The sequence below is a fragment of the Globicephala melas genome, chromosome 15 (genome assembly GCF_963455315.2).
Source record: "Globicephala melas chromosome 15, mGloMel1.2, whole genome shotgun sequence".
In the NCBI taxonomy this organism is placed as follows: Eukaryota; Metazoa; Chordata; class Mammalia; order Artiodactyla; family Delphinidae; genus Globicephala; species Globicephala melas.
The window spans coordinates 8,996,885-9,019,618 of record NC_083328.1 but is presented as its reverse complement, the minus strand read 5'-3'; the positions used below and the strand labels follow the sequence as shown (position 1 = coordinate 9,019,618).

Genomic DNA, 22,734 nt, shown 5'->3' with positions numbered 1-22,734 from the left:
CTGGCAGGTGGTACGACTCATTTTGTCCTTTAATGTCTTCAGTACCTGGGGCCTCAGCAGGAACCCACATGAGCAAACCCACTTTAGGTCCTTGTGCTAATGCTTTGGAGAGGACTTTTGGGTCTGGGTGGGGCTCATTACCATATAAAAGGCCTGATTGAGGGAAGGCAATACCCAGGCCCCAAGGGATTAGGATACCAAGCCACCTGGAAGGGGGAGACCAATTTAAATGCTAATGAATTACAGTAACACTAGGTCAGAGGTCCTGTGGCAGTGGCGAAAGGAGACCTTCCTACAGGGTAGGCTTAAGGCCTGCCTTCTGAACCTGTAGTCTCAGGCTCTTGGTGTCTGGTCAGGTAGCCATTCATCTGCAGGTTGTCATCCTGGGGACAGCATTTAATCGTCTGATAGTTTCAGATCTCTTAATGTGGAGGGAGTGGGGAGGGACCAACCTCTTAACGTGCAGTCAGGAGATGGGGCTTTTAATGTGGCTTCTGACATGTTGACATGCTCTGTAAGGCCAGCCATGGTGGGACTGTATGGTAGATGGAAAGTTCAAAGTATTTCTTGGGGTTTCTGCCCACTCTTGTATTTCATGTCCAGTGAAATGATTCCTTGTTCATGTCAGTTTGGGCTGGTGTTGCATACATAACTTCCAATTCTGACAGGCCTTTGATTGTTGCAGCCTAGTTGGTTTTCTTACTGGTAAAGGATTGCATCAGTCTAGTGGCTGTGTCAGCACAGGTTGGAGTATATTTATGTCCTTCTGACACTGGCAAAGGCCCTATGTAGTCCGCTTGTCATCTGGTAACTGGATGGTCAGAGCGTCCAGTGTACCCTGGGGTGTGTGGAAGAGGGTGGCACTTAAAAGGACACTGAGGGCCGCCCTTATCTGTGACTCAGAGGTCTGCGTATTGGAGAGGCAAATGCCGCTTTTTTACTATTTCCCAAGTTTTGGGGCCTCTGTGTCCCGACTTTCGGTGGAGCCAGTCCGCCATGTCAGAGGGGGTCTGTAATTCTTCCAGCAACAAAGCTCTTGCTAATGCAGCTGCTTCGTGATGACCAGGCAGAGTTGACAAGTGCCATAAGGTCATGCTGGCACCTGGTTGCGCACAGGCAGTCCAAATATCAGCCCTCAATTCAGCCCCCCACAGAGGTTTATTTAGTATTTCCCGATTATTTTGATGCCAAGTGGTAAGCTTGAGGGGCATGGGTTTGTGGGTGATCACCAGCCACGTGGCTCTGGGTTCTGCCCAGTGACTGCTTTGTTCAGTCCCTTGAACCAGATGACATCCGGAGCCAAGCAGCTGTGGAGGACCACCGAGCGGCTTGGCCCTACAGCTGACATCGTGTATCATGTGTTAGCAGGGGGCATCCCGGTGTCTCCCTGTACCTGTGGTAGAGGGGATGCAGCAGGTGATGTTGCGGGGGTCTTTGGTGGGTCGCTGTAGGTCACCGGCCCTAATCAGGCATGCACCTCCCGGGAGAGGGTGCTTTTCTGTTGAGTAGGCTTACACTTTGTAAGGTGCTCAGTCGCACACAGGTAGGAATTCTGTATGTCAGCCGGTAGGTCGGTGGTCAGACCCTTGGTTTGTTGTAAGGCTAGATAAACTGCTGACAGTTGTTTTTCTTTAGGACCATACCGGTTCTCTGCCCCTTTCTGTTATTGAGACCAAACTCCTAGCAGGACTTATTTCCCATTTTGTTGCTGCCAGAGCCTCCACCCAAACCCATCTGGATGTATATACTTAAATCCAATTCGCAACTCGCACCTGGCATTAACACCCTCAGTCCTTGGACAATCAACTTGGCCTTTGCAGAAGCCTCTTGTGGGGTATTCCAGTCCCAGATTGTTCTCTTTTTCATTAAAGCATATAGTGGTTTTAATATCTGGTCGAGGTGGGGAGTAGAAGGGTGCCAGTACCCTAGCAGACCTATAAAGGCCTGTAGTTCTTTCACATGTCAGGGCATGGGATACACCTGTGTTTTATCAAAACAGCCTCAGGCATCACTTTAGTCTTGCCAGACCAGGTAACTCCAAAGAGCTTTACTGACTATCTCCGTCCTTGCACCTTGTTGGCGTTTGCCTCCCATCCCTGTGCTTTTAAATGTTCCTGAAGAGGCGTAGTGGCTTGGGGAAGAGAGCGCAAGGCATCACAGCTTGACATCTCATCGATGTAATGATAGAGAACTAAAGAGGGAGGGAAAGCCCAGTTTTCCAAATCCCAGGCCACCATCCCATGACATACAGCAGGACTATACAGACAACCTTGGGGTAAGACAGTAAAAGTCTGTTGTCTCCCATTCCACGTGAAGGTGAACTGGTCCTGGGACTCCTTATCTAAGGGTGTGCTGAAAAAGGTATTAGACAAACCTAAGACACAGTGATCTGTCTAAAGGGAAGAGGAATTGGATCCAGGGGTTGGGCTGTTTGGAACTGCTGCATAGATAGGGAGGTGTTGCCTTGTTTAATTCTCTGTAATCTACTATCATGCGCCAGGTTTGGTTTTTCCATCAGCCACATGGGGCTATTTAGCGGGCTTTGTGCCGGTCTTTTAACTTCCACCTTCCCTAATTCCTTGACGGTAGCTGTTATTTTTTCCTGTCCCCCAGGTAGGTGATATTTTTTATTGCCACCACTCTCCACGGGATAGGCAACTTTACAGGATCCCGTTTACCATGGTCCACCATTGCAGGCTTGACTGCTCGGATCCATAAGTGGAATTCGCTCATGGTGGTTATGAGGTCCAGGTCCTGTAGGACATCCACACCCAAAATATACTCAGGTATGGGGAAAATATAAACCAGAAGGGGATGAGCAGGGTCCGGGGGGTGGGGTGTCTTCCAGCTTGTAAGTACAGGCTCACTTGTTGCATCCTCACCTCTGGCCTCCATACCCATCAGTGGCTTGTGTTTCCCCTTGGAACTTGGATGGATTCCCATAAATCAGGGTACACTTGGCACAGTGTCTGTTAAAGCCGGGACAGTCTGTTTATTGGTGTGGGACTAATAGTTCAGTATGGGACCTCCAGTTGCCCCCTGTGGCCTGCACCAAGGAGCAACCTTGACTTCACCCCTAACCCCTAGGAGTGGGGCGTATGCACCCCTGTTCTTTTTTTTTTTTGCGGTACGCGGGCCTCTCACTGTCGTGGCCTCTCCCGTTGTGGAGCACAGACTCCGGACGCGCAGGCTCAGCGGCCACGGCTCACGGGCCCAGCCGCTCCACGGCACGTGGGATCCTCCCGGACCGGGGCACGAACCCGCGTCCCCTGCATCGGCAGGCGGACTCTCAACCACTGCGCCACCAGGGAAGCCCTGCACCCCTGTTCGTTATCTTCCTGCCCCTGTGGAGCATAGGCTTAAGCCTGTTCCTCTTTTTCTCTTGCTGGCTGAAGAGTAAACTTATTTCATTGGGTAATGCTTTCCATGAGGTTAAAAGGATCAGATTAGTTTATTTATATTCTCCTTACGGGTTCCAGCTAATACCAGGTCTTACCATAATTGTGGGAAATTCTAGTTGGGCCCCTTTGTTTAGTTTCCTCACTTTTCGTTTTTTTCTCTTTGCCTTTATCTCCCCTTCTATTTCTCTTATGCCAGATCTTTTCCGTTTTGCTTAGATCAGCTATCATGGGTGCCCTGTCTGAATGAGTCGATTAATCATTGGGGCCCGTGCCAAGCCCCTAGAGCAGACTGCAGGATGCCACCCTTCATACCTGTTGTAAACAACTCTTCATCAAGTTCTCGGAAATTAGGAGCATAGGCAGCATGCTTTGTTCCCAATTCCCGTAGCTACTTCTTGTAACTCTTGCGTAGAGGCCCATCTTCAGGATGGAGACGGCACATCCCCCTCATTTGGCCCAGCCGTGTGTATACCTGCACGTATCTAGTCAATCAAGGTGGCTGTAGCCACCCTTGGGTTTCTCCCAACCCAGTCGCATACAAATGTTGCTGGAGGGTGGGCTGTGCTGTGACCAAGGCCATTTTTGACGTTTCTGACTCATTTAATATAATGCCATTTCTCCCAGTATCCCATGAACGGAGCACCCAGGCTGCAATTCCTTTCCTACTTTTTTGTTTAAACCTGCCAGTGAATTCTAACTCAGTGGAGAAATATCCCCGCATAGTTGTGTCTTGGATTCTAGGGATCTCCTCTCGGTTATCTCCTGGCTCCCTAGTGGCCTGTGTTGTAGTTTGGATCAGAGGTCTTGCCTGCAGGTCTTCCTCCTCTAGAGTTATGTCCACATCTTCTGACATGTAGTTATCCCAAGGATCCCACCTCTTGGGGTCCCAGTTCTCCTGTGAAAAGCTCCTCATGTTTGAATGGAACAGCCTGTGGCCCTGCATTTTAGGCATCTTACATGTTATCACTTCAACATGTTCTTCCTGTTGTATTGTCCTTAACATATGTCTGAAGTGGTGGAACTTGCCATCTGGACATCCCTTTCTAATGCCGGCGCCTCTTTAGTCTTTAGTTCCCTGTTGAGCTGTAATTCTTTTTCTGTGCCAGTCATTAGAGCGCATAACAAAGGTCATGCAATGCAATAGCTTACTTTGTTTTTCCACTTTTTGCTTTCCCACCGCTTCAGTTGATATATCTAATAAGCCCTTCGGTGTTTTGGGGGCATCCCTGTACTCACACACTGGCTGGAAGTGTTCCCTAAGCCTGGCCAAATCACTGCACGTGGAAGTGGCTGGCCAGCCTGGGATTTCCCCTACCATCAATGGGCTTTACTGCCCCTTTACCCATTCCTGTGTCGTTTTCAGTTTCCTGACTGGCTTGCCAATTGTTGGAGGATGGAGGGAATGAAAAGTGCCCACTGAACTGAGAAGGCATCAGGAGGCCGAAAAATGAGGCAGGCAGCTCTAGATAATCAATGGATCAGTTTATTATAGGGTAACTTACGGGGTGGGATTGGTCAGACAACAATCTGGAAGGATTCGTTGCTGCACTCTGCACAACAGAGGGGCCAATGGGACAATTTTATAGTTAACCTAGGGTATGCGGGTAGGTCCTTGGAAACAGGGCGTGCATTCCTAAGTCAAGATTTATAAATCAGTAACGAGTCTCATGGGTGCTGGGAATACACCAGCGAAGGTTTTCATCATTGTTTGGGGACTAATGGAGCATAGAGGCCACTGGTCCTAATGATTATTAAACACTGTCTATTAACTACAAAGCCCTGACGGCAGAGAAGATTTACTGCACAGTACAGTCCTGAGTAGAGTCAGCAGGACAGGAGAAACTGTCCTGACTTATGATGGTGTCACTTATGCTAACAACCGTACAGTGTAGTGTACCTGTTGGCCATCTGTATGTCTTCTTTGGAAAAATATCTCTCTAGAGGCTCTGCCCATTTTTTAATTGGGTGTTTTTAATAAACTGTTGAGTTGTATGAGTTCGCTGTGTATTTTGGATATTAAGCCCTTATCAGATACATGATTTGCAAATATTTCCCCCCATTCCATAGATTGCCTTTTCATTTTGTGGATGGTTTCCTTTGCTGTGCAGAAGCTTTGATGTAGTGTCACTTGGTTTTTGTGTTTGTTTTGCTTGCTTTTGTTGCCTTTGCTTTTTTTTTTTTTTTTTTTTTTTTGTGGTGCGCGGGCCTCTCACTGCTGTGGCCTCTCCCGTTGCGGAGCACAGGCTCCGGACGCGCAGGCTCAGCGGCCATGGCTCACGGGCCCAGCCGCTCCGTGGCATGTGGGATCTTCCCGGATCAGGACACGAACCCATATCCCCTGCATCGGCAGGCGGACTCTCAACCACTGCGCCACCAGGGAAGCCCCTGTTGCCTTTGCTTTTGGTGTCAAATCCAAAAAATCGTTGCCAAGGATGATGTAAAGGAGCTTACACCTGTTTTCTTCTAGGCATTTTATGGTTTCAGGTTTTACATACAAGTCTTTTATTTTCCTTTCAGTTTTATTGAGATGTAATTGACATACAGCACAGTAGAAGTCTGAGGTGCACAGCATAATGATTTCACTTACATACATCATGAAATGATGACCACAGTAAGTTTAGTGTCCATCCATCATCTCACATAGATACAGAATGAAAGAGATGGAAAAGAAATATATTCTTCCTTGTGATGAGAACTCTTAGGATTTATTCTCTTAACAACTTTCATATGTAACATATACCGGTATTAATTATATTTATCATGGTGTATGTTACGTTCCTAATACTTTATTTATTGTATAACTGGAAGTTTGTACCTTTTGACTACCTTCATCCAGTTCCCCCTCATCTTTGGTAACCACAAATCTGATCTCATTTTCTATGAGTTGGTTGATTTGTTTTTGAAGTATAATTGACCTATAACACTGTTAATTCATGTTACACAGCATAGTGATTTGATATTTCTATACATTTCAAAACGATCACCACAATTGATAAGTCTAGTTACCATCCATCACCATACAAAGATATTACATAGTTATTGATTATATTCCCCATACTGTACATTTCATACCCATGACTCATTTTTAAAAAAAATTAATTTATTTATTTTTGGCTGCATTGGGTCTTCGTTGCTGCGTGCAGGCTTTCTCTAGTTGCTGTGAGCGGGGGCTACTCTTCGTTGCGGTGCACGGGCTTCTCATTGTAGTGGTTGCTCTTGTTGTGGAGCACAGGCTCTAGGCACATGGGCTTCAGTAGTTGTGGCACGTGGGCTCAGTAGTTGTGGCTTGTGGGCTCTAGAGCGCAGGCTTAGTAGTTGTGGCACACGGACTTAGTTGCACCGCAGTGTGTGGGATCTTCCTGGACCAGGGCTCGAACCTGTGTCCCCTGCATTGGCAGGCGTATTCGTAACCACTGCGCCACCAGGGAAGACCGACTCATTTTTTTTGTAACTGGAAGCTTGTACCTTTTTTTTTTTTTTTTTGGTGGTATGCGGGCCTCTCACTGTTGTGGCCTCCCCCGTTGCGGAGCACAGGCTCCGGACGCGCAGGCTCAGCGGCCATGGCTCACGGGCCCAGCCGCTCCGCGGCATGTGGGATCTTCCTGGACCGGGGCACGAACCCGTGTCCCCTGCATCGGCAGGCGGACTCTCAACCACTGCGCCACCAGGGAAGCCCAGTTGTTTGTATTTTTGATGTTGAGTTGTCTTAGCTGTTTATATGTTTTTGGATGTTAATCCCTATCACTCATATCATTCATGAATATTTTCTGTCATTCAGTAGGTTGTCTTTTCATTTTGTCAGTGGTTTCCTTTGCTGTACCAAAGCTTTTAAGTTTAACTAGTCCTATTTATTTATTTTGTTTCCTTTGCCATAGGAGACAGATCAAAAAACAAAAAAATTGCTAGTTTTTTTTTGTTTGTTTTGGCTGCGCTACGCAGCTTGTAGAATCTTTGTTCGTTCCCTGACCAGGGATTGAACCCGTGTCCCCTGCAGAGGAAGGACAGAGTCCTAACCACTGGACTGCCAGGGAATTCCCCTACAATTAATGTCAAAGAGTGTTCTGCCTATGTTTTCTTCTAGGAGTTTTTTGGTTTCTGGTCTTACATGTATGTCTTTAATTGATTTGAGTTTATTTTTGTATATGGTGTGAGAAAATGTTCTAATTTCATTCTTTTACATATAGCTGTCTGTTTTTCCTAGCACCACCTATTGAAGAGACTTTGTCTTTTCCCTTTTGCATATTCTTGCCTCTGTTGTCATAGATTAATTGACCATAAGTTTGTGGGTTTATTTCTGGGCTCTCTGTTCTGTTTCATTGATCTATGTGTCTGTGTTTTGGCCAGTACCTTACTGTTTTGATTAGTGTAGCTTTGTAGTAGAGTCTGAAGTCTGGGAGCTTCATACCTCTGGCTTTGTTCTTTTTTCTCAAGATTGCTTTGGCTATTCAGGGTCTTTTGTGGTTCCATATAAATTTTAAGATTATTTGTTCTAGTTCTATGAAAAATGTCATGGATATTTTGATAAGGATTGCATTAAATCTGTAGATTGTTTTGGATAGTATGGACATTTTAACAATTTAAATTCTTCCAATCCCTTAATATGGGTATCTTTCCATTTCTTTGTATCATTTCAGTTTCCTTCATCAGTGTCATAGTTTTCAGAGTATAGGTCTTTTACCTCTGTGGTTAAGTTTATTCCTAGTTATTTAATTCTTTTTGATGCACTTTTGAACAGGATTGTTTTCTTGCCTTCTAATAGTTCATTATTAGTGCATAGAAAAGTGTATAATGCTAATCTTGTACCCTGCAACTTTACTGGATTCATTTTCTAATGAACCGTTTTTTTGTGGCAACTTTAGGGTTTTCTTTATCTTGTCATCTGTAAATAGTGATAGTTTTACTTCCCTTCCAATTTGGATGCATTTTTATTTCTTTTTCTTGTCTGATTGCTTTGGATAGGACTTCCAATACTGTGATAAATAGAAGTGGCTAGAGTAGGCATCCTTGTCTTATTCCTGATTTTAGAGGAAAAGCTTTTAGCTTTTCCCCATTGAGTATGATGTGAGCTGTGGGTTTGTCATATACAGACTTTGTTATGTTGAGATATGTTACTTTAATACCAACTTTGATGAGAGTTTTCATCATGAATAGATGTTGAATTTTTTCAGATGCTTTTTCTGCATTTATTGAGATGGTCTTGTGATTTTTATCCTTCCTTTTATTGATGTGGTGTATCACATTGATTGATTTGGGGATATTGAACCATCCCTGGAATAAATCCCACTTGATTATGGTGTATGATCCTTTTTATATATTGTTAAAATTCAGTTCGCGAATATTTTGTTGAGGATTTTTGCATCCATATTCATCAGAGATATTGGCCTGTAATTTTCTTTTTTTTTTTTTTGGAGTGTTTCTTTGTCTGATTTTGGTAGCAGGGTAATGGTGACCTTGTAGAATGAATATGGGAGTGTTCCGTCTTCAGTTTTTTGGTAATAGTTTGAGAAGGATAGGTATTAGCTCTTCCTTATATATTTGGTAGAATTTCCCTGTGAAACCATCTGGTCCTGGAGTTTTGTTTGCTGGGAGTTTTTTGATTACTGATTCAATTTTACTACTAGTGATTGGTCTCTTCAGATTTGTCTATTTCTTCCTGATTCAGTCTTGTAGGATTGTATGTTTTTAGAAGTTTATCCATTTCTTCTAGGTTGTCTTTTGTTGGCATATAACTGTTTTTCATAGTATTCTCTTATGTTGTTTTTTCAGATTGATTTTTCTAAATTTTTATTGGAGTATGGTTGCTTTACAATGTTGTGTTAGCCTCCGCTGCACAACAGAATGAAATCAGCTGTACACATAACAGATATCCCCTCCCTTTGGACTTCCTTCCCATTTAGGTTACCACAGTGCATTAGGTAGAGTTCCCTGTGCTATACAGTATGTTCTCACCAGTTGTCTGTTTCATACATAGTATCAATAATGTATATGTGTCAATCCCAGTCTCCCACTTCCTCACACCCCACGCCTTTCCCCCTTGCTATCCATACATTTGTTCTTAACGTCTGTGTCTCTATTTCTGCTTTGCAAGCACCTATACCATTTTCTAGATCCCACATATATGCGTTATTATAAGATATTTGGTTTTCTCTTTCTGACTTCACTCTGTATGACATTCTCTAGGTCCATCCACGTCTCTACAAATGACCCAATTTCATTCCTTTTTATGGCTGAGTAATATTCCATTGTGTATATCTATATATCCATTGTGTATATACCACATCTTCTTTATCTTTTCCTCTGTTGATGGACATTTAGGTTGCGTCCATGTCCTGGCTGTTGTAAATAGTGCTGAAATGAACATTGGGGTGCCTGTGTTTTTTTGAATTATGGTTTTCTCTGGGTATATGCCCAGTAGTGGGATTGTTGGGTTGTATGGTAGTTCTATTTTTATTTTTTTTAAGGAACCTCCATACTGTTTTCCATCGTGGCTGAATCAATTTACATTCCCACCAACAGTGTATGAAGGTTGCCTTTTCTCCACACCCTCTCCAGCATTTATTGTTTGTAGGTTTTTTGATGATGGCCATTCTGACCAGTGTGAGGTGGTACCTTGCAGTTTTGATTTGCATTTCTCTAATAATTAGTGATGTTGAGCAGCTTTTCATGTGTTTGTTGGCCATCTGTATGTCTTCTTTGGAGAAATGTCTATTTAGGTCTTCTGCCCATTTTTTGATTGGGTTATTTGTTTTTTTGATATTGAGTTGTATGAGCTGCTTGTATATTTTAGAGAGCAGTCCTTTGTCAGTTGCTTCACTTGCAAATATTTTCTCCCATTCTGAGGGTTGTCTTTTCTTCTTCTTTATGGTTTTCTTTGAGACCTCGAATAGCCAAAGCAATCTTGAGAAACAAAAATGGAGCTGGAGGAAGCAGGCTCCCTGACTTCAGACTATACTACAAAGCTACAGTAATCAAGACAGTATGGTACTGGCACAAAACAGAAATATAGATCAATGGAAAAGGATAGAAAGCCCAGAGATAAACACACACACCTGTGGTCACCTAATCTATGACAGAGGAGGCCAGAATATACAATAGAGCAAAGATAGCCTCTTCAATAAGTGGTGCTGGGAAAACTGGACAGCTGCATGTAAAAGAATGAGATTGGAACACTCCCTAACACCATACACAAAAATAAACTCAAAATGGATTAAAGACATAAATGTAAGGCCAGATACTATAAAACTCTTAGAGGAAAACACAGGCAGAACACTCTATGACATAAATCACAGCAGCATCTTTTTTGACCCACCTCCTAGAGTAATGAAAATTAAAATAAAAATAAACAAATGGGATCTTATGATTTTTTTAATCTCTATGATATCGGTTGTAATATTTCCTTTTTTATTTCTTTTATTTAGGTCCTCTCTCTTTTTTTTTTTCTTTTCTTTTTGCGGTACGCAGGCCTCTCATGGCCATGGCCTCTCCCGTTGCGGAGCACAGGCTCCAGGTGCGCAGGCTCAGCGGCCATGGCTCATGGGCCCAGCCGCTCTGCGGCACGTGGGATCCTCCTGGACCGGGGCACGAACCTGTGTCCCCTGCACCGGCAGGCAGACTCCCAACCACTGCGCCATCAGGGAAGCCCTCTTTTTTTCTTGATGAGCCTGGTTAAAGGCTTATCAATTTTATCCTTTAAAAAAAAATCAGGTTTTGATTTCATTGATCTTTTCTATTTTTTTGTTTGTTTGTTTTTTGGTCTCTATTTTATTTCTTCTCTTTATTATTTTCTTCTTTCTGCTTACTTTGGGCTTTGTTCTTTTTCTGATTCTTTTACATGATAGGTTAGGTTGATGATTTGAAAGTTTTCTTGTTTCTTGAGGTAGGCCTGTATTTGCTATAAACTGCTCTCTTAGAACTGCTTTTGCTGCATCCCATAGGTTTTGGAAAGTTGAGTTTTTATTTTTGTTTGTCTTAAGGTATTTTCTGATTTCCTTTTTGATTTCTTCATTGACCCATTGGGGCTTTTTTGTGGTGTATTGTTTAGTTTCCATGTGTTTGTGTTTTTCCCATTTTTCTTCCTGTGATTGATTTCTAGTTTCATACTGTTGTGGTTGGAAAAAATGTTTGATATATTCTCTTAAATTTGTTGAGACTTGTTTTGTGGCCTAGCATGTGATTTATCTGGAGAATATTCCATGTGCACTTGAAAAGAATGTGTATTCTGCTGTTTTGGGATGAAATGTCCTGTAGATATCGATTAAGTCCAACTGGTTTAATGTGTAATTCAAGACCACTGTTTCTTTATTGATTTTCTGTCTGTCTGGACAATATGTCCCTTGATGTAAGTGTGGTGCTAAAGTTTCCTACTGTTATTTTATAAATGTCTGTTTCTCCCTTTATGTTTGTTAATATTTGCTTTATATATTTAGATGCTCCTATATTAGGTACATATATGTTACTGAGTGTAATATCCTCTTCTTTTTTTTTTTTTGCGGTACGCGGGCCTCTCACTGCTGTGGCCTCTCCTGCTGCGGAGCACAGGCTCTGGACGCGCAGGCTCAGCGGCCATGGCTCACGGGCCCAGCCGCTCCGTGGCACGTGGGATCCTCCTGGACCGGGGCATGAACCCATGTCCCCTGGATTGGCAGGCAGACTCTCAACCACTGCACCACCAGGGAAGCCCCATCCTCTTCTTTTATTGATCCCTTCATCATTATATAATGCCCTTCTTTGTCTTTTGTTACAGACTGTGTTTTAAAGTCTACTCTGTCTGATATGAATATTGCTACCCCAGCATCCCCTCACTTGTCTGTGTGTGTCTTTAGCTCTGAAGTGAGCCTCTTGTAAGCCGCATATAGATGGGTCTTGTTTTTTTTAAAATCCAGTCAGCTACCTATGTCTTTTGATTGAGTCGTTTAGTCCATTGACATTTAAAGTGATTGTTGATAGGTATGTACCATTTTGTTGCTTGTTTTCTGGGTGTTTTTGTAGTTCTTCTCTGTTCTTAGTTTCTTCCCTTGTGGTTTGATGATTTTTCTTAAGTGGTATGCTTGTGCTCCTTTCTCTCTGATTTTTGTGTTTCTACTGTAGGTTTTGATTTGTAGTTACCATGGGGTTCATATATGTTGATCTATAACTGTATCTACTTGTTTTAAACTGATAGCCATTTAAGGTCAGACACATTCTAAAAGATGTATGTTTTTTCACTGTTCTCCCCTATGTTTTGTGTTTTTGATGTCATGTTTTATATCTTCATGTTTATCCTTTAACTGTTTATTGTAGTTATAGTTGATTTTACAACTTTTGTCTTTTAATCTTCATACTGGCTTAAGTGGTTGATCCACACCTTTACTATATGTTTGTCTTACAAGTGAGATTTTTCCTTTCCTATAAATTCTTACTTCTTGTTATAGCCTTTTCTTTTCTACTTAGAGAAAACCCTTTAACATGTCTTTTAGAGTTGGTTTAGTAGTGATGAGCTCTTTTATTTTTTGCTTCTCTGAGAGGTTCTTTCTCTCTTCTTTAATTCTAAATGATAATCTTGGTGGATAGAGTATCCTACATTGTAGGGTTTTCCCTTTCAGCACCTTAGATATATCATGCCACTCCCTTCTTGCCTGCAAAGTTTCTGCAGAGAAATCAGCTGGTAGCCTTCTGGGTATTCCCTTGTATGTTACTCTTTGTTTTTCTCTTGCTGCCTTTAGAATTCTCTCTTTAACTTTTGCCATTTTAATTATGATGTCTTGGTGTGGGTCTCTTTGGGTTCGTCTTGTTTGGGACTCTCTGTGATTCCTATACCTGGATATTTGTTTCCTTCTTCAGGTTTGGGAAGTTTTCAACCATAATTTCACCAAATACATTTTTGACCTCTCTCTCTCTCCCCTCCTTCTGGGACCACTATAATGTGAATATTAGTACACTTGATGTTGTCCCAGAGATCCCTTAAACTGGTCTCATTTTTTAAAGATTTTTTTGTTGTTCTGATTAGGTAGTTTCCATTATTCTGTTTTCCAGATCAAATGTGTGTTCTTCTGTATCACTTGATCTGATGTTAATTCCTTCTAGTGTGTTTTTCATTTCACTTACTGTATTCTTCAGCTTTGACTTGGTTCCTTTTTATATTTTCTAGTTCCTTGTAAAAATTTTCACTGTGTTCGTCTGTTTTCCCTAGTTCAGTTAGCACTCTTATTACTAATGCTTTGAACACTTTATCTAGTAAATTATTTATCTGTTTCATTAGTTGTTTTTTTTCAGGTTTTTTCCCTGTTTTTTTTGTTTGGAACAAATTCATCTGTCTTCTTATTTCGCTTAACTTTATGAAATTAGGTGAAAAAGTTACCTATCCCAGTCTCGAAGGGGTATCCTTGTGTGGGAGCATCACTATGCAGTCTCTGTGTGCCCAGTGCCTTTGGTGGGAGAACTGGATCTAAAGTAAGCACAGGTCATGTCTTTCCCCAGGGTGTGCTGGCAGCTATCACCTTGGTGGGAGGTGGGGCTGGAGGTGGAGGGGCTAGAGCTAGAGCCAGAGCCAGGTGTGAGCCAGGGCTTTTCCTATTCTCAGTGGCTGTCACTGCCCTACTGAGAGTGGTGTCTGGTCCCAGGATACTGGAGCAGAAGCCGAGGTTTGGGTCTGAACTGGTTCTGTTTCCTCTAAGTGTGCTTTCTACCCTGCTCCCAGCAATGGCACCTTTGCCCCAGAGGGGGTGGTGCTGGAGCAAGAGGGCCTGGAGTGGGTGCTTGGCACGGGCTGGGGCACACTCTGGGGCAGTCCTGGCATGCCAGTCAGCTCCAGACCACTCCTGATCTGTTGCTTCTACGAATGCCAGTAATGGCTGCCCTTGCCCCAACTGAATGCCATGCCAGGTCTGAGCTGGCTTCGTCCCCACCCCACCCCCCAAACTGTGCACTCTCCTTGGCACCGGCAGCCTTCTCCCTAGCGTAGAGCTGTGCCAGAGCCAAGGAATCAGTGCAGCTGCTTGACGTGGGCTGGGGTGTGCACTGGGCTGGGGCATTTGCAGGAAACCAGCCAGAGTCCCAGGCTGTTTCAGTCAGCTTCCTGCACCTTGTTCCCTGGAGTAAGCAAGCATGTGCTTGTTTTTCATGAGTGGAATCTAGGTTTCTAACAGCTGTTCTGTAAGTCCTACTCGTTTTCAAACCAGCTAAGGGGATTCATCTTCCTGGTGTCAGACCCTAGGGCTGTGGTGCCTAATAATGTGGTTTGAACCACTCACCTGTGCACCCTTATTTTTGGCTGCGTTGGGTCTTTGTTGCTGCGCACAGGCTTTCTCTAGTTGCGGTGAGAGGGGGGCTACTCTTCGTTGTGGTGCGCAGGCTTCTCATTGTGGTGGCTTCTCTTGTTGCAGAGCACGGGCTGTAGGTACACGGGCTTTAGTTGTTGTGGCACGTAGGCTCAGTAGTTGTGGCATGTGGGCTTAGCTGCTCTGTGGCATGTGGGCTCTTCCTGGACCAGGGCTTGATCCTGTGTCCCCTGCATTGGCAGGCGGATTCTTAACCACTGCGCCACCAGGGAAGCCCTGTGTATCCTTTTTGAGCCATTTTGCTTTTAGTCATTTATTGTTAGATTGCACTTCTGAAATGTTCATAATTTTGTTTCGAATAGGGGAAAATTGGTCTCGATCTACATTTATTCTAAAATATCCCAACAATATGTATTTGGTTCAGTAAATTTTGGTTTTATCCAGACTGTGAAATATCAGGGAGCTGCTTACATTGATGGTGTGAATGTTTATTGACAATATAGCAAATGGGAAAACAAGTCATGGAGTCATATGTTAAGTATGAGCTCCATTTTTTTCCTGGTTGTTAATAAATACTGATTTTTTAAAAGTCTACAAGTATTACACCACAGTATCAATAGGAGTTCCTCTTGGTAATGAATAGTGAGGGTGTCTGTGGCAGGGAATCAGCTTCCATGTGGTCCTTCAGGTGATGCCACCCAGATGGTGCCAGCATCCTGAAACCCAAGGAGGATTGTGTAATCCCTCTCTTCTTTGTCCCCTCCTAGGGGCACAGGTCCTGACCTGATTGCTTCTCTTCCTACCCATATTCCATGTGGGTTTTTCTTTACACCCTTGGTTGTATAAGAGTCTTTCTGCTAGTCTCCAGTTTGTTGTCAGTGGGAATTGCTCCACATTGTAGATGTATTTTTGCTATGTTCATTGGGGGGGAGGTGAGCTCAGCATCCTCCTACTCTGCCACCTTGACCTTCTCCTTGGTGCCATACTGTTTTGATTACTGTGGTTTTGCAGTATAGGTTTTGCAATATAGTTTGAAATCAGGGAGCATGGTGCTTCAGCTTTTTTCTTCCTTTCTCAAGATTGCTTTGGCTATTCATGGTCTTTTGAGCTTCCATACAAATTTTAGGATTGTTCGTTCTGTTTCTGTGAAAAGTGCTATTGGAATTTTGATAGGGATTGTGTTAAATCTTTGGATTTCTTTGGGTAGTATGGACATTTTAACAGTGTTAATTCTACCAATCCATGAGCACAGAATATCCTTCCATTTATTTGTGTGATCTTCAGGTTTTTTTTTTTTTTTTTTGATCTTCAGGTTTTTTTCCATTAATGTCTTATAGTTTTCAGTGTGCAGGTCTCTCTCTCACCTCCTTGGTTAAATTTATTCTTAGGAATTTTTTACTTTTTGATGCAATTGTAAATGGGATTGTTTTCTTAATTTTTTCTGATAGTTCATTATTAGTGTATAGAAATGTAACAGATTTTCGTATATATATATTTTGGGGGGGGGGCATGCCACATGTCTTGTGGGATCTTAGTTCCCTGACCAGGGATTGAACCCGCACCCTTGGCAATGAAAGTGCGGAGTCCTAATTACTGGTCTGCCATGGAATTCCCTGTATATTGATTTTGTATCCTGCACCCTTACTGAATTTATTAGTTCTAATAGTTTTTTGGTGGATTCTTTAGGGTTTTCTTTATATAAAATCATGTCATCTGCATATAGTGACAGTTTTACTTCTTCCTTTCCAATTTGGATGCTTTTTATTTTTATTGCCTGACTGCTCTGACTAGGACTTCCAATACTAGGTTGAATGAAAGTGGCGAGAGTGGGCATCCTTGCCTTGTGTTTGATCTTAGGGGAAAGGCTTTCAGCTTTTCACCATTGAGTATGATTTTATCTGTGGACTTGTCATATATGGCCTTTATTATGTTGAGGTGTGTTCCCTCTATACCCAGTTTGTTGAGAGTTTTTATGAGTGGATGTTGAATTTTTTTTTCTTTCTGTGGTACACGGGCCTCTCACTGTTGTGGCCTCTCCCGTTGCGGAGCACAGGCTCCGGACGCGCAGGCTCAGCGGCCATGGCTCACGGGCCCAGCCGCTCCGCGGCATGTGGGATCTTCCCGGACCGGGGCACGAACCCGCGTCCCCTGCATCGGCAGGCGGACTCTCAACCACTGCGCCACCAGGGAAGCCCGGTGTTGAATTTTTTCAAATGCTTTTTCTGCATCTGTTGAGATGGTCATGTGATTTTTATCCTTTTTGTTAATTGTGTATATCGCATTGATTACTTTGTGGGTGTTGAACCATCCTTGCGTTCCTGGCACTGGCATCTTGTGCATTCCCTGTTTTAACCTAACAGATATCACCATTATGCACCCATTTGGTCAAGGCAGAAACTGAGTCATCATAGATGCTTCCCTCCTCTCCTTTCAGTCATTTATTACTGTGCCTTCAGCATCTTTCTTTTTGTCCTCCTGGATACTGCCTGGGTTTAAGCATCATATCCTATCATGATTGGCAGAATAATCTCCTAAACTGGTCTCCCCACTTCCAGACTTTCTTGTCATGTTTGTCCTCCTTGTGTTGGCTGCAGAGATCTGCAGCCAGATCTGATGCTTTACTCCCCTGCTGAAAACCCGTGGCTCTCCATTGCGCTGTGCCCCCTGCTTCCTTCCCAGGCCCATCTGCCATGCACGCTGTGCACCTGTTATTACAGTGGTTGCTGCTCCTCACCCCAGGCTTCCCTGCACTCACCTACCTCCTGGTCTGTCCTTTGACAGCTCTGGGAAGCTGCCTCTTCTCTCTCCCTCTCTCTCCATCTGTTGTAGATGTTCCCCCATCTGCCTCTAGCATGCTGCTTAGTGACCAGGGTGGTAGAGAATGGTTGTGTTTGGGTTTGAATTCCAGCTCTGCTACTTCATAGCTTTCTGAGTTGTTATTCTCTAGGCCTGTTTTCTACGTGGGTCAGGTGAATGAACAATGCTCTTTGCAGTGTGGAGAGTACAGTTTTCACCTTACCTCCTCAGGTTACTTATATGAACATCAGGAATCAGCTCAGCATTTACCTCCCTGAACCAGGCCCCTCTCCCCAGGGTTGTGTTTTAATAGTACTGGCTAGTGAGTGTCTAATTTGTGCAAAATATTTTCCTAAGTATTTTGCATGTCATTTAATCCTCACGAGATCTACCATTTTCCAGAACTGTAGACAGAGGCTGAAGTGTCAGTGCTGCCGCCACTGGTAAATGATGGAGGTGGGATCCTGAACCTAGAGTCTGGCCTGAGAAGCCTGTTCTCTTAACTGCTGCCTCTATCTTATCAGCTTGTTAATTTACTCATAGCAGTTTTAACCGTTTGTTGCATAAATAAGCAGTTAGGTGACATGTGAAATGTCTGGCTTGCTGCCTGGCCCGGAGGGGTTCAGAAAATGTGGCATGAACAGCTCTTATTCCCCGGCAGCCTCGAGGACGTACGGGCCCTCAAAGGGAAGTGCTTTCTTCTGGATTCCTTGCTGCCGGAGTTGCTCGTGTTTCCTGCCCGAACAGATCTGCATGAACATCCACTGTACCAAGCTGGTCACCTCATCCTACAAGACAAGGTAGGGTGGATGGGTGGAAATGGGAGGAGCGGGAGGGGAGTGGTCAGCCTGGGGTCCCTTTGAGCCAGCCCCTGTGCTCTGCGCCGCCAGGCGAGCTGTCTCCCGGCCATGCTGCTGGCTCCACCTCCAGGTTCCCATGTCATCGATGCATGCGCTGCCCCAGGCAATAAGACCAGTCACTTGGCTGCCCTTCTGAAGAACCAAGGGTGAGTGCCATGGTCAGACAGAGTGGGGTGGGGTCTGATCCTATATTTTATAAGAAGAAATAAGGAACTCAACTCCAGTAGGTCATGAAGGCTGAAAGGAGGTCTTCCCTTTAAATATTTCCTCGTGGACCTAGGGCAGTTCCCTAAGCTTCCCAGTGGGTTACACGTGTGAGATGTGAATCCCTTAGCCCTTGGGGCAGAGGGCCCTGGGCAGTTATTTCTAACCACTGACCTTTACTTTTTTTAACTTTGTTTTAAACTTCACATGACTCACTTTAATTTTTTAATTTATTTTTGGCTGTGTCGTGTCTTAGTTGTGGCACACAGGGTCTTGGTTGAGGCGTGCAGGATCTTTCATTGCGGCGTGGGCTCTGTAGTTTGAGGCACGTGGGCTCTCACTGAGGTGCGCGAGCTCGGTCATTGTGGTGCACAGGCTGTGCGACCTTAGTTCCCTGACCAGGGATCGAACCCACGTCCCCTGCATCGGAAGGTGGAATCTTTACCACTGGACCACCAGGGAAGTCCCCCACTGACCCTTTTTAAATATTGAGAATTTAAAGACATTTAAGTATGATTTTCTGTGTGTCCTGACTTCAGGTACGTGTCACTGTGTCAGACCTGTGGGCTCTTACGTGTTACATAAATTCTCAGTTCACCTCAACTCTGCCCTCCTCCCTAGGAAGATCTTTGCCTTTGACCTGGATGCCAAGCGGCTGGCTTCTACGGCTACGCTGCTGGCCCGGGCCGGGGTTTCTTGCTGTGAGCTGGCTGAGCAGGACTTCCTGGAGGTCTCGCCCTCAGACCAGCGTTATCGTCAGGTCCAGTACATCTTGCTGGATCCTTCTTGTAGTGGCTCTGGTGAGATGGGGGAAAACGCGGCCAAGGGCCCCACAGATCCAGAGCAGCCTTAGAGCGGGGACGGGGGTGTCTGTGGTGGTGGTCGTTCGTTTTGGTCTCGGGTTTAGTTCTGGCTCAGGTTATCCTGTGAATGGTCAGATGTGCTCATCTGTATGTGGGGATTTCATACGAAATCAGGCAGCGTGTGGTGAAAGCACTCTTCCCTAGGGATGCTGACCAGACAGCTGGAGGAGCCCGGGACCAGCGTACCGAGCCAGGAGCGCCTGCGAGCACTGGCTGCCTTCCAGCAGCGGGCGCTGAGCCACGCGCTCACGTTCCCCGCCCTGCGGCGCCTCGTCTACTCCACGTGCTCCCTCTACCAGGAGGAGAACGAAGACGTGGTGCGAGCCGCCCTGCAGCAGAGCCCAGCAGCCTTCAGGTAGTGGGTGTCCACCAGGGTCTTGGGGCGAGGGCCGCCCTCTTACTTAGAAGCCCGTTCCATTTCCTCTCTGCAGGCTGGCTCCTGTCCTCCCCTCCTGGCCGCACCGAGGCCTTGGCACTTTTCCAGGTGCTGAGCACTGCCTCCGGGCCTCCCCTGAGACCACGCTCACTGGCGGCTTCTTCACTGCTGTACTTGAACGGGTAGAGGTGCCAAGGTGAGTGAGCAGGGGGCCTGCTTGGAAGACGCTGGAGGATTGGGGCACATCTAACTCACTCTTCTTTTCTTCCAGCTCCGTCTCACAGGCTGAAGCATCAGCCCCAGAAGTTACACCCAACCCAGCTCCAAAGAGAAAGAAGAGGCGGCGAAAAGCAACAGCTGCTCCCAGCTCCCAGCCTGGCATGTAGCAGGTGCTCAGAGCCTTGACCCCTCAGGTCCTCCTCTCAAGCTTAGTCTCAGGCCCTCAGCCCCAGGCAGCAGTTTTGTTTGCAAAGGCTCTTTTTATGGCTGGAGGAGGAAAACTGGTAACCGCGTTTCTCCAGCTGGAAAGAGCGGATATCCCTGTGCTGTGGGTCCCTTCCCTGGGCTCTGTTCTTGCTGGTGAGATGCACTGCTTCCCACATAAATAAAAGGCAGGACATGGTCTACGATAGATCACAGTTTTTTTTAATGACATAAGCGAGGAGAACAATCTCACGTTCATACTAAAAATTCCAACTAGACTCACAGGAATTCAGTCTGTATTTGTAATGGAAAGTCCCAGCCTCCCGTCCCTGTCCAGTGCACGTACATGTCCACACCCGCACTCACGCGCTCACACTCAGGCTGCACCAGGACGCCCGCTTCAGGGGGCTCCTGGACCAACTGTCCTGCCTGTGGAACCGAGGTAAATTACCTAGCTGTAGCTGCAGGTACTAAGCTGAGAGGGGCTACCTTATGTAAGGTATAGGCGCAGGTGTTTGAGGCTCGGGTCCCTCCTCAGCTCCACACACAACAGTTAAGTACTAACAGAGCTCTCCTTGGGGCTGGGGAGGCACAGTCCCCTGCCTGCCACACAACATTCACGCTCATTCACCAAGGGGAGGGGGACTAGTTACATCTACATCACGTTATTTATAAAATAAGAATTACATTTTGTGTTTCCGGAAGGAGCTCTAGTCCCTCAGGAAAGCTGCCTGGGACAGCATTTGAGCCTCTTCTTCACACAGGCATAACTTAACTATACAGCTAAATTTCTAGTCAATAGCATTTATACTTAACCACCTCAATGAACCAAGCTTGAAGGAATTTAAAAGGCAATTTAGCTTAAATACAAAAATAAATTTTTATTTTGTTAAAAAATGTTTAAATATTTTTCCTTTTAATTTAGACACACGCATTCATACTTCTCCCAAAGAGGATGGGCATGGCAGCAAGGGTTTTGGGCCTGGGGTATGTGGTTTTGGAACCAAGGAAGAAGGAAGGAAGGGGTGGAGGAAGTAAGATACCATTTTAAAATGTGGTTAATTTAGGTTTTCTAACAGATACTACAAGTGATCTAGCCTACGGTGAAGTTAGGCAGGTGGGAAAGAAACAGCAGAGGGAAGAGGCCTTTGCTTCCCCTCAGACCCATCCTCCTTGGGCTGCCAGCCCTTAAAGTCAAAACACCATTTGAAAATTCAGGACTCGGCACTTGTAGCCATAAGTGGTGCTACTTTCCACATTCAATTAGCGAGGCCCCAGGAACTTGAGAAACAGGTAAGTCCGGCACTACCAACATGCCGCCACTCATACAATTCAGTTCTTCCTCCAAACTCGATTCAAAGAGCAATAGACGTGAGCATCAGACAAAATAACACAGGACAAGGCTTTAGACATACGATCCCGGAGAGGCAGACGAGCCCAATGAGGCCAACGGGGACGGTGGGCAAGGAGGCAGCTGAAAGCAGCGGGGGCGTCCTGCCTGCTCCAGGAGCTTCCCTCTCCTGGGGAAGGTATCACCCCTGGGTCTGCCAGGCTAACAGTCTTGAGCCACCAAGCTTTTAGGGGCCAAACTGGCAGAGAGGGTCGGGGATGAAACAGCGGCTCGGACTTGGCAGGAGGAAGTGGAACAGCAGGAGCAGCACCCGCTGGGGTCTCCAAAGGCAAAGCTAGAGTCAGGATCATTTTAAATGGAATCGATCCTGCAAGGAACCAGTAAGGGATGAAGCAGCGAGAAATGGGGAAACAGAATCCCCTAATGGGACCAGAGGGGGAGAACCACTTTTTATAGCCAAGCCAAGCAAGGTAAAGTTTTAGGGATAATCCACCCCCCAATCCCATCAAGTGCATATCAGAGATGCAAGTGGGTGAGGGCTCTACCTGCTGCCCTCCGGCAAAGCTGGCTCTCAGGGAAAAGGCGGGAAGGGAGGCCGCCTGACCAAGCTCATACACTAAACGAGAGTCAGGGAAGGCAGTGGACGATATGTACAGATGTTTCTTTAGTTCTCTCCAGCCTCACCAGTGGAACTGTTCAAGTAAGGTAGTAATAGGCTTCTGCCCCGCCACATCCTGCCTCCCCCTCCTCCCTCGAAAGGCCCGAGGCTTCTGCTTCCTGGAAGAGGGAAACAGCCCCTGGGGCTGCCACCACCTCCCTGGTGGCCGAAGCCAGAGGTCTGGGACAGGTCTGCGTTATGGAACTGGAAGGGTCAGAGGCTCTTCCTAGCAGGTGCTGAGGTCCAGATTTGGGCAAGGGAGGCGGGGGTGTGGGGGGCAGGGGCAAAGGCTATTTCTTGCGGGTGTGCTGCCTTCGGGCCTGCAGTCGCTGTCGAGCCCCTGGGGTCTTGGATCCCGCACCAATGGAAAAGGAGGGAGCCGCCGATCCTGGAAAGATTCAACAAGATCTCATCAGGGTAGCTGCTACCTGAGAGCAGTCTCTAAAGAACACCGGATGCTGGGAGAAAGCCTCGCCAAGCTCTAGCAATTCTTCCGGGGGAGGGCTTATTAAAAAGGCAAAATCCCAAGACCACAGATAGGCTGGGA

The 22,734-nt window shown here is 45.5% G+C and overlaps 2 protein-coding genes across 6 annotated transcripts in view; one reads left to right on the top strand and one right to left on the bottom strand.

The window, feature by feature from the left end:
* NSUN5 (NOP2/Sun RNA methyltransferase 5) overlaps positions 1–20,275 on the top strand; it is a 30,696-nt gene extending 10,421 nt beyond the window's left edge. The window contains exons 5-10 of the mRNA XM_030872023.2: positions 18,114–18,252; positions 18,343–18,458; positions 19,138–19,316; positions 19,524–19,734; positions 19,811–19,951; positions 20,027–20,275. Of these exons, the coding sequence (XP_030727883.1) occupies positions 18,114–18,252; positions 18,343–18,458; positions 19,138–19,316; positions 19,524–19,734; positions 19,811–19,951; positions 20,027–20,141 (901 nt within the window). The 3' untranslated portion in view covers positions 20,142–20,275. The remainder of the gene's footprint in view (positions 1–18,113; positions 18,253–18,342; positions 18,459–19,137; positions 19,317–19,523; positions 19,735–19,810; positions 19,952–20,026) is intronic.
* A 104-nt stretch (positions 20,276–20,379) lies between these two features.
* The window catches only part of POM121C (POM121 transmembrane nucleoporin C), a 49,921-nt gene continuing 47,566 nt past the window's right edge, over positions 20,380–22,734 (bottom strand). For all 5 annotated transcript variants that reach the window (XM_060284802.1, XM_060284803.1, XM_060284805.1 and 2 more), the window contains one exon: positions 20,380–22,575. In XM_060284802.1, coding sequence (XP_060140785.1) covers positions 22,478–22,575 — 98 coding nt within the window. In that variant the 3' untranslated portion in view covers positions 20,380–22,477. The remainder of the gene's footprint in view (positions 22,576–22,734) is intronic.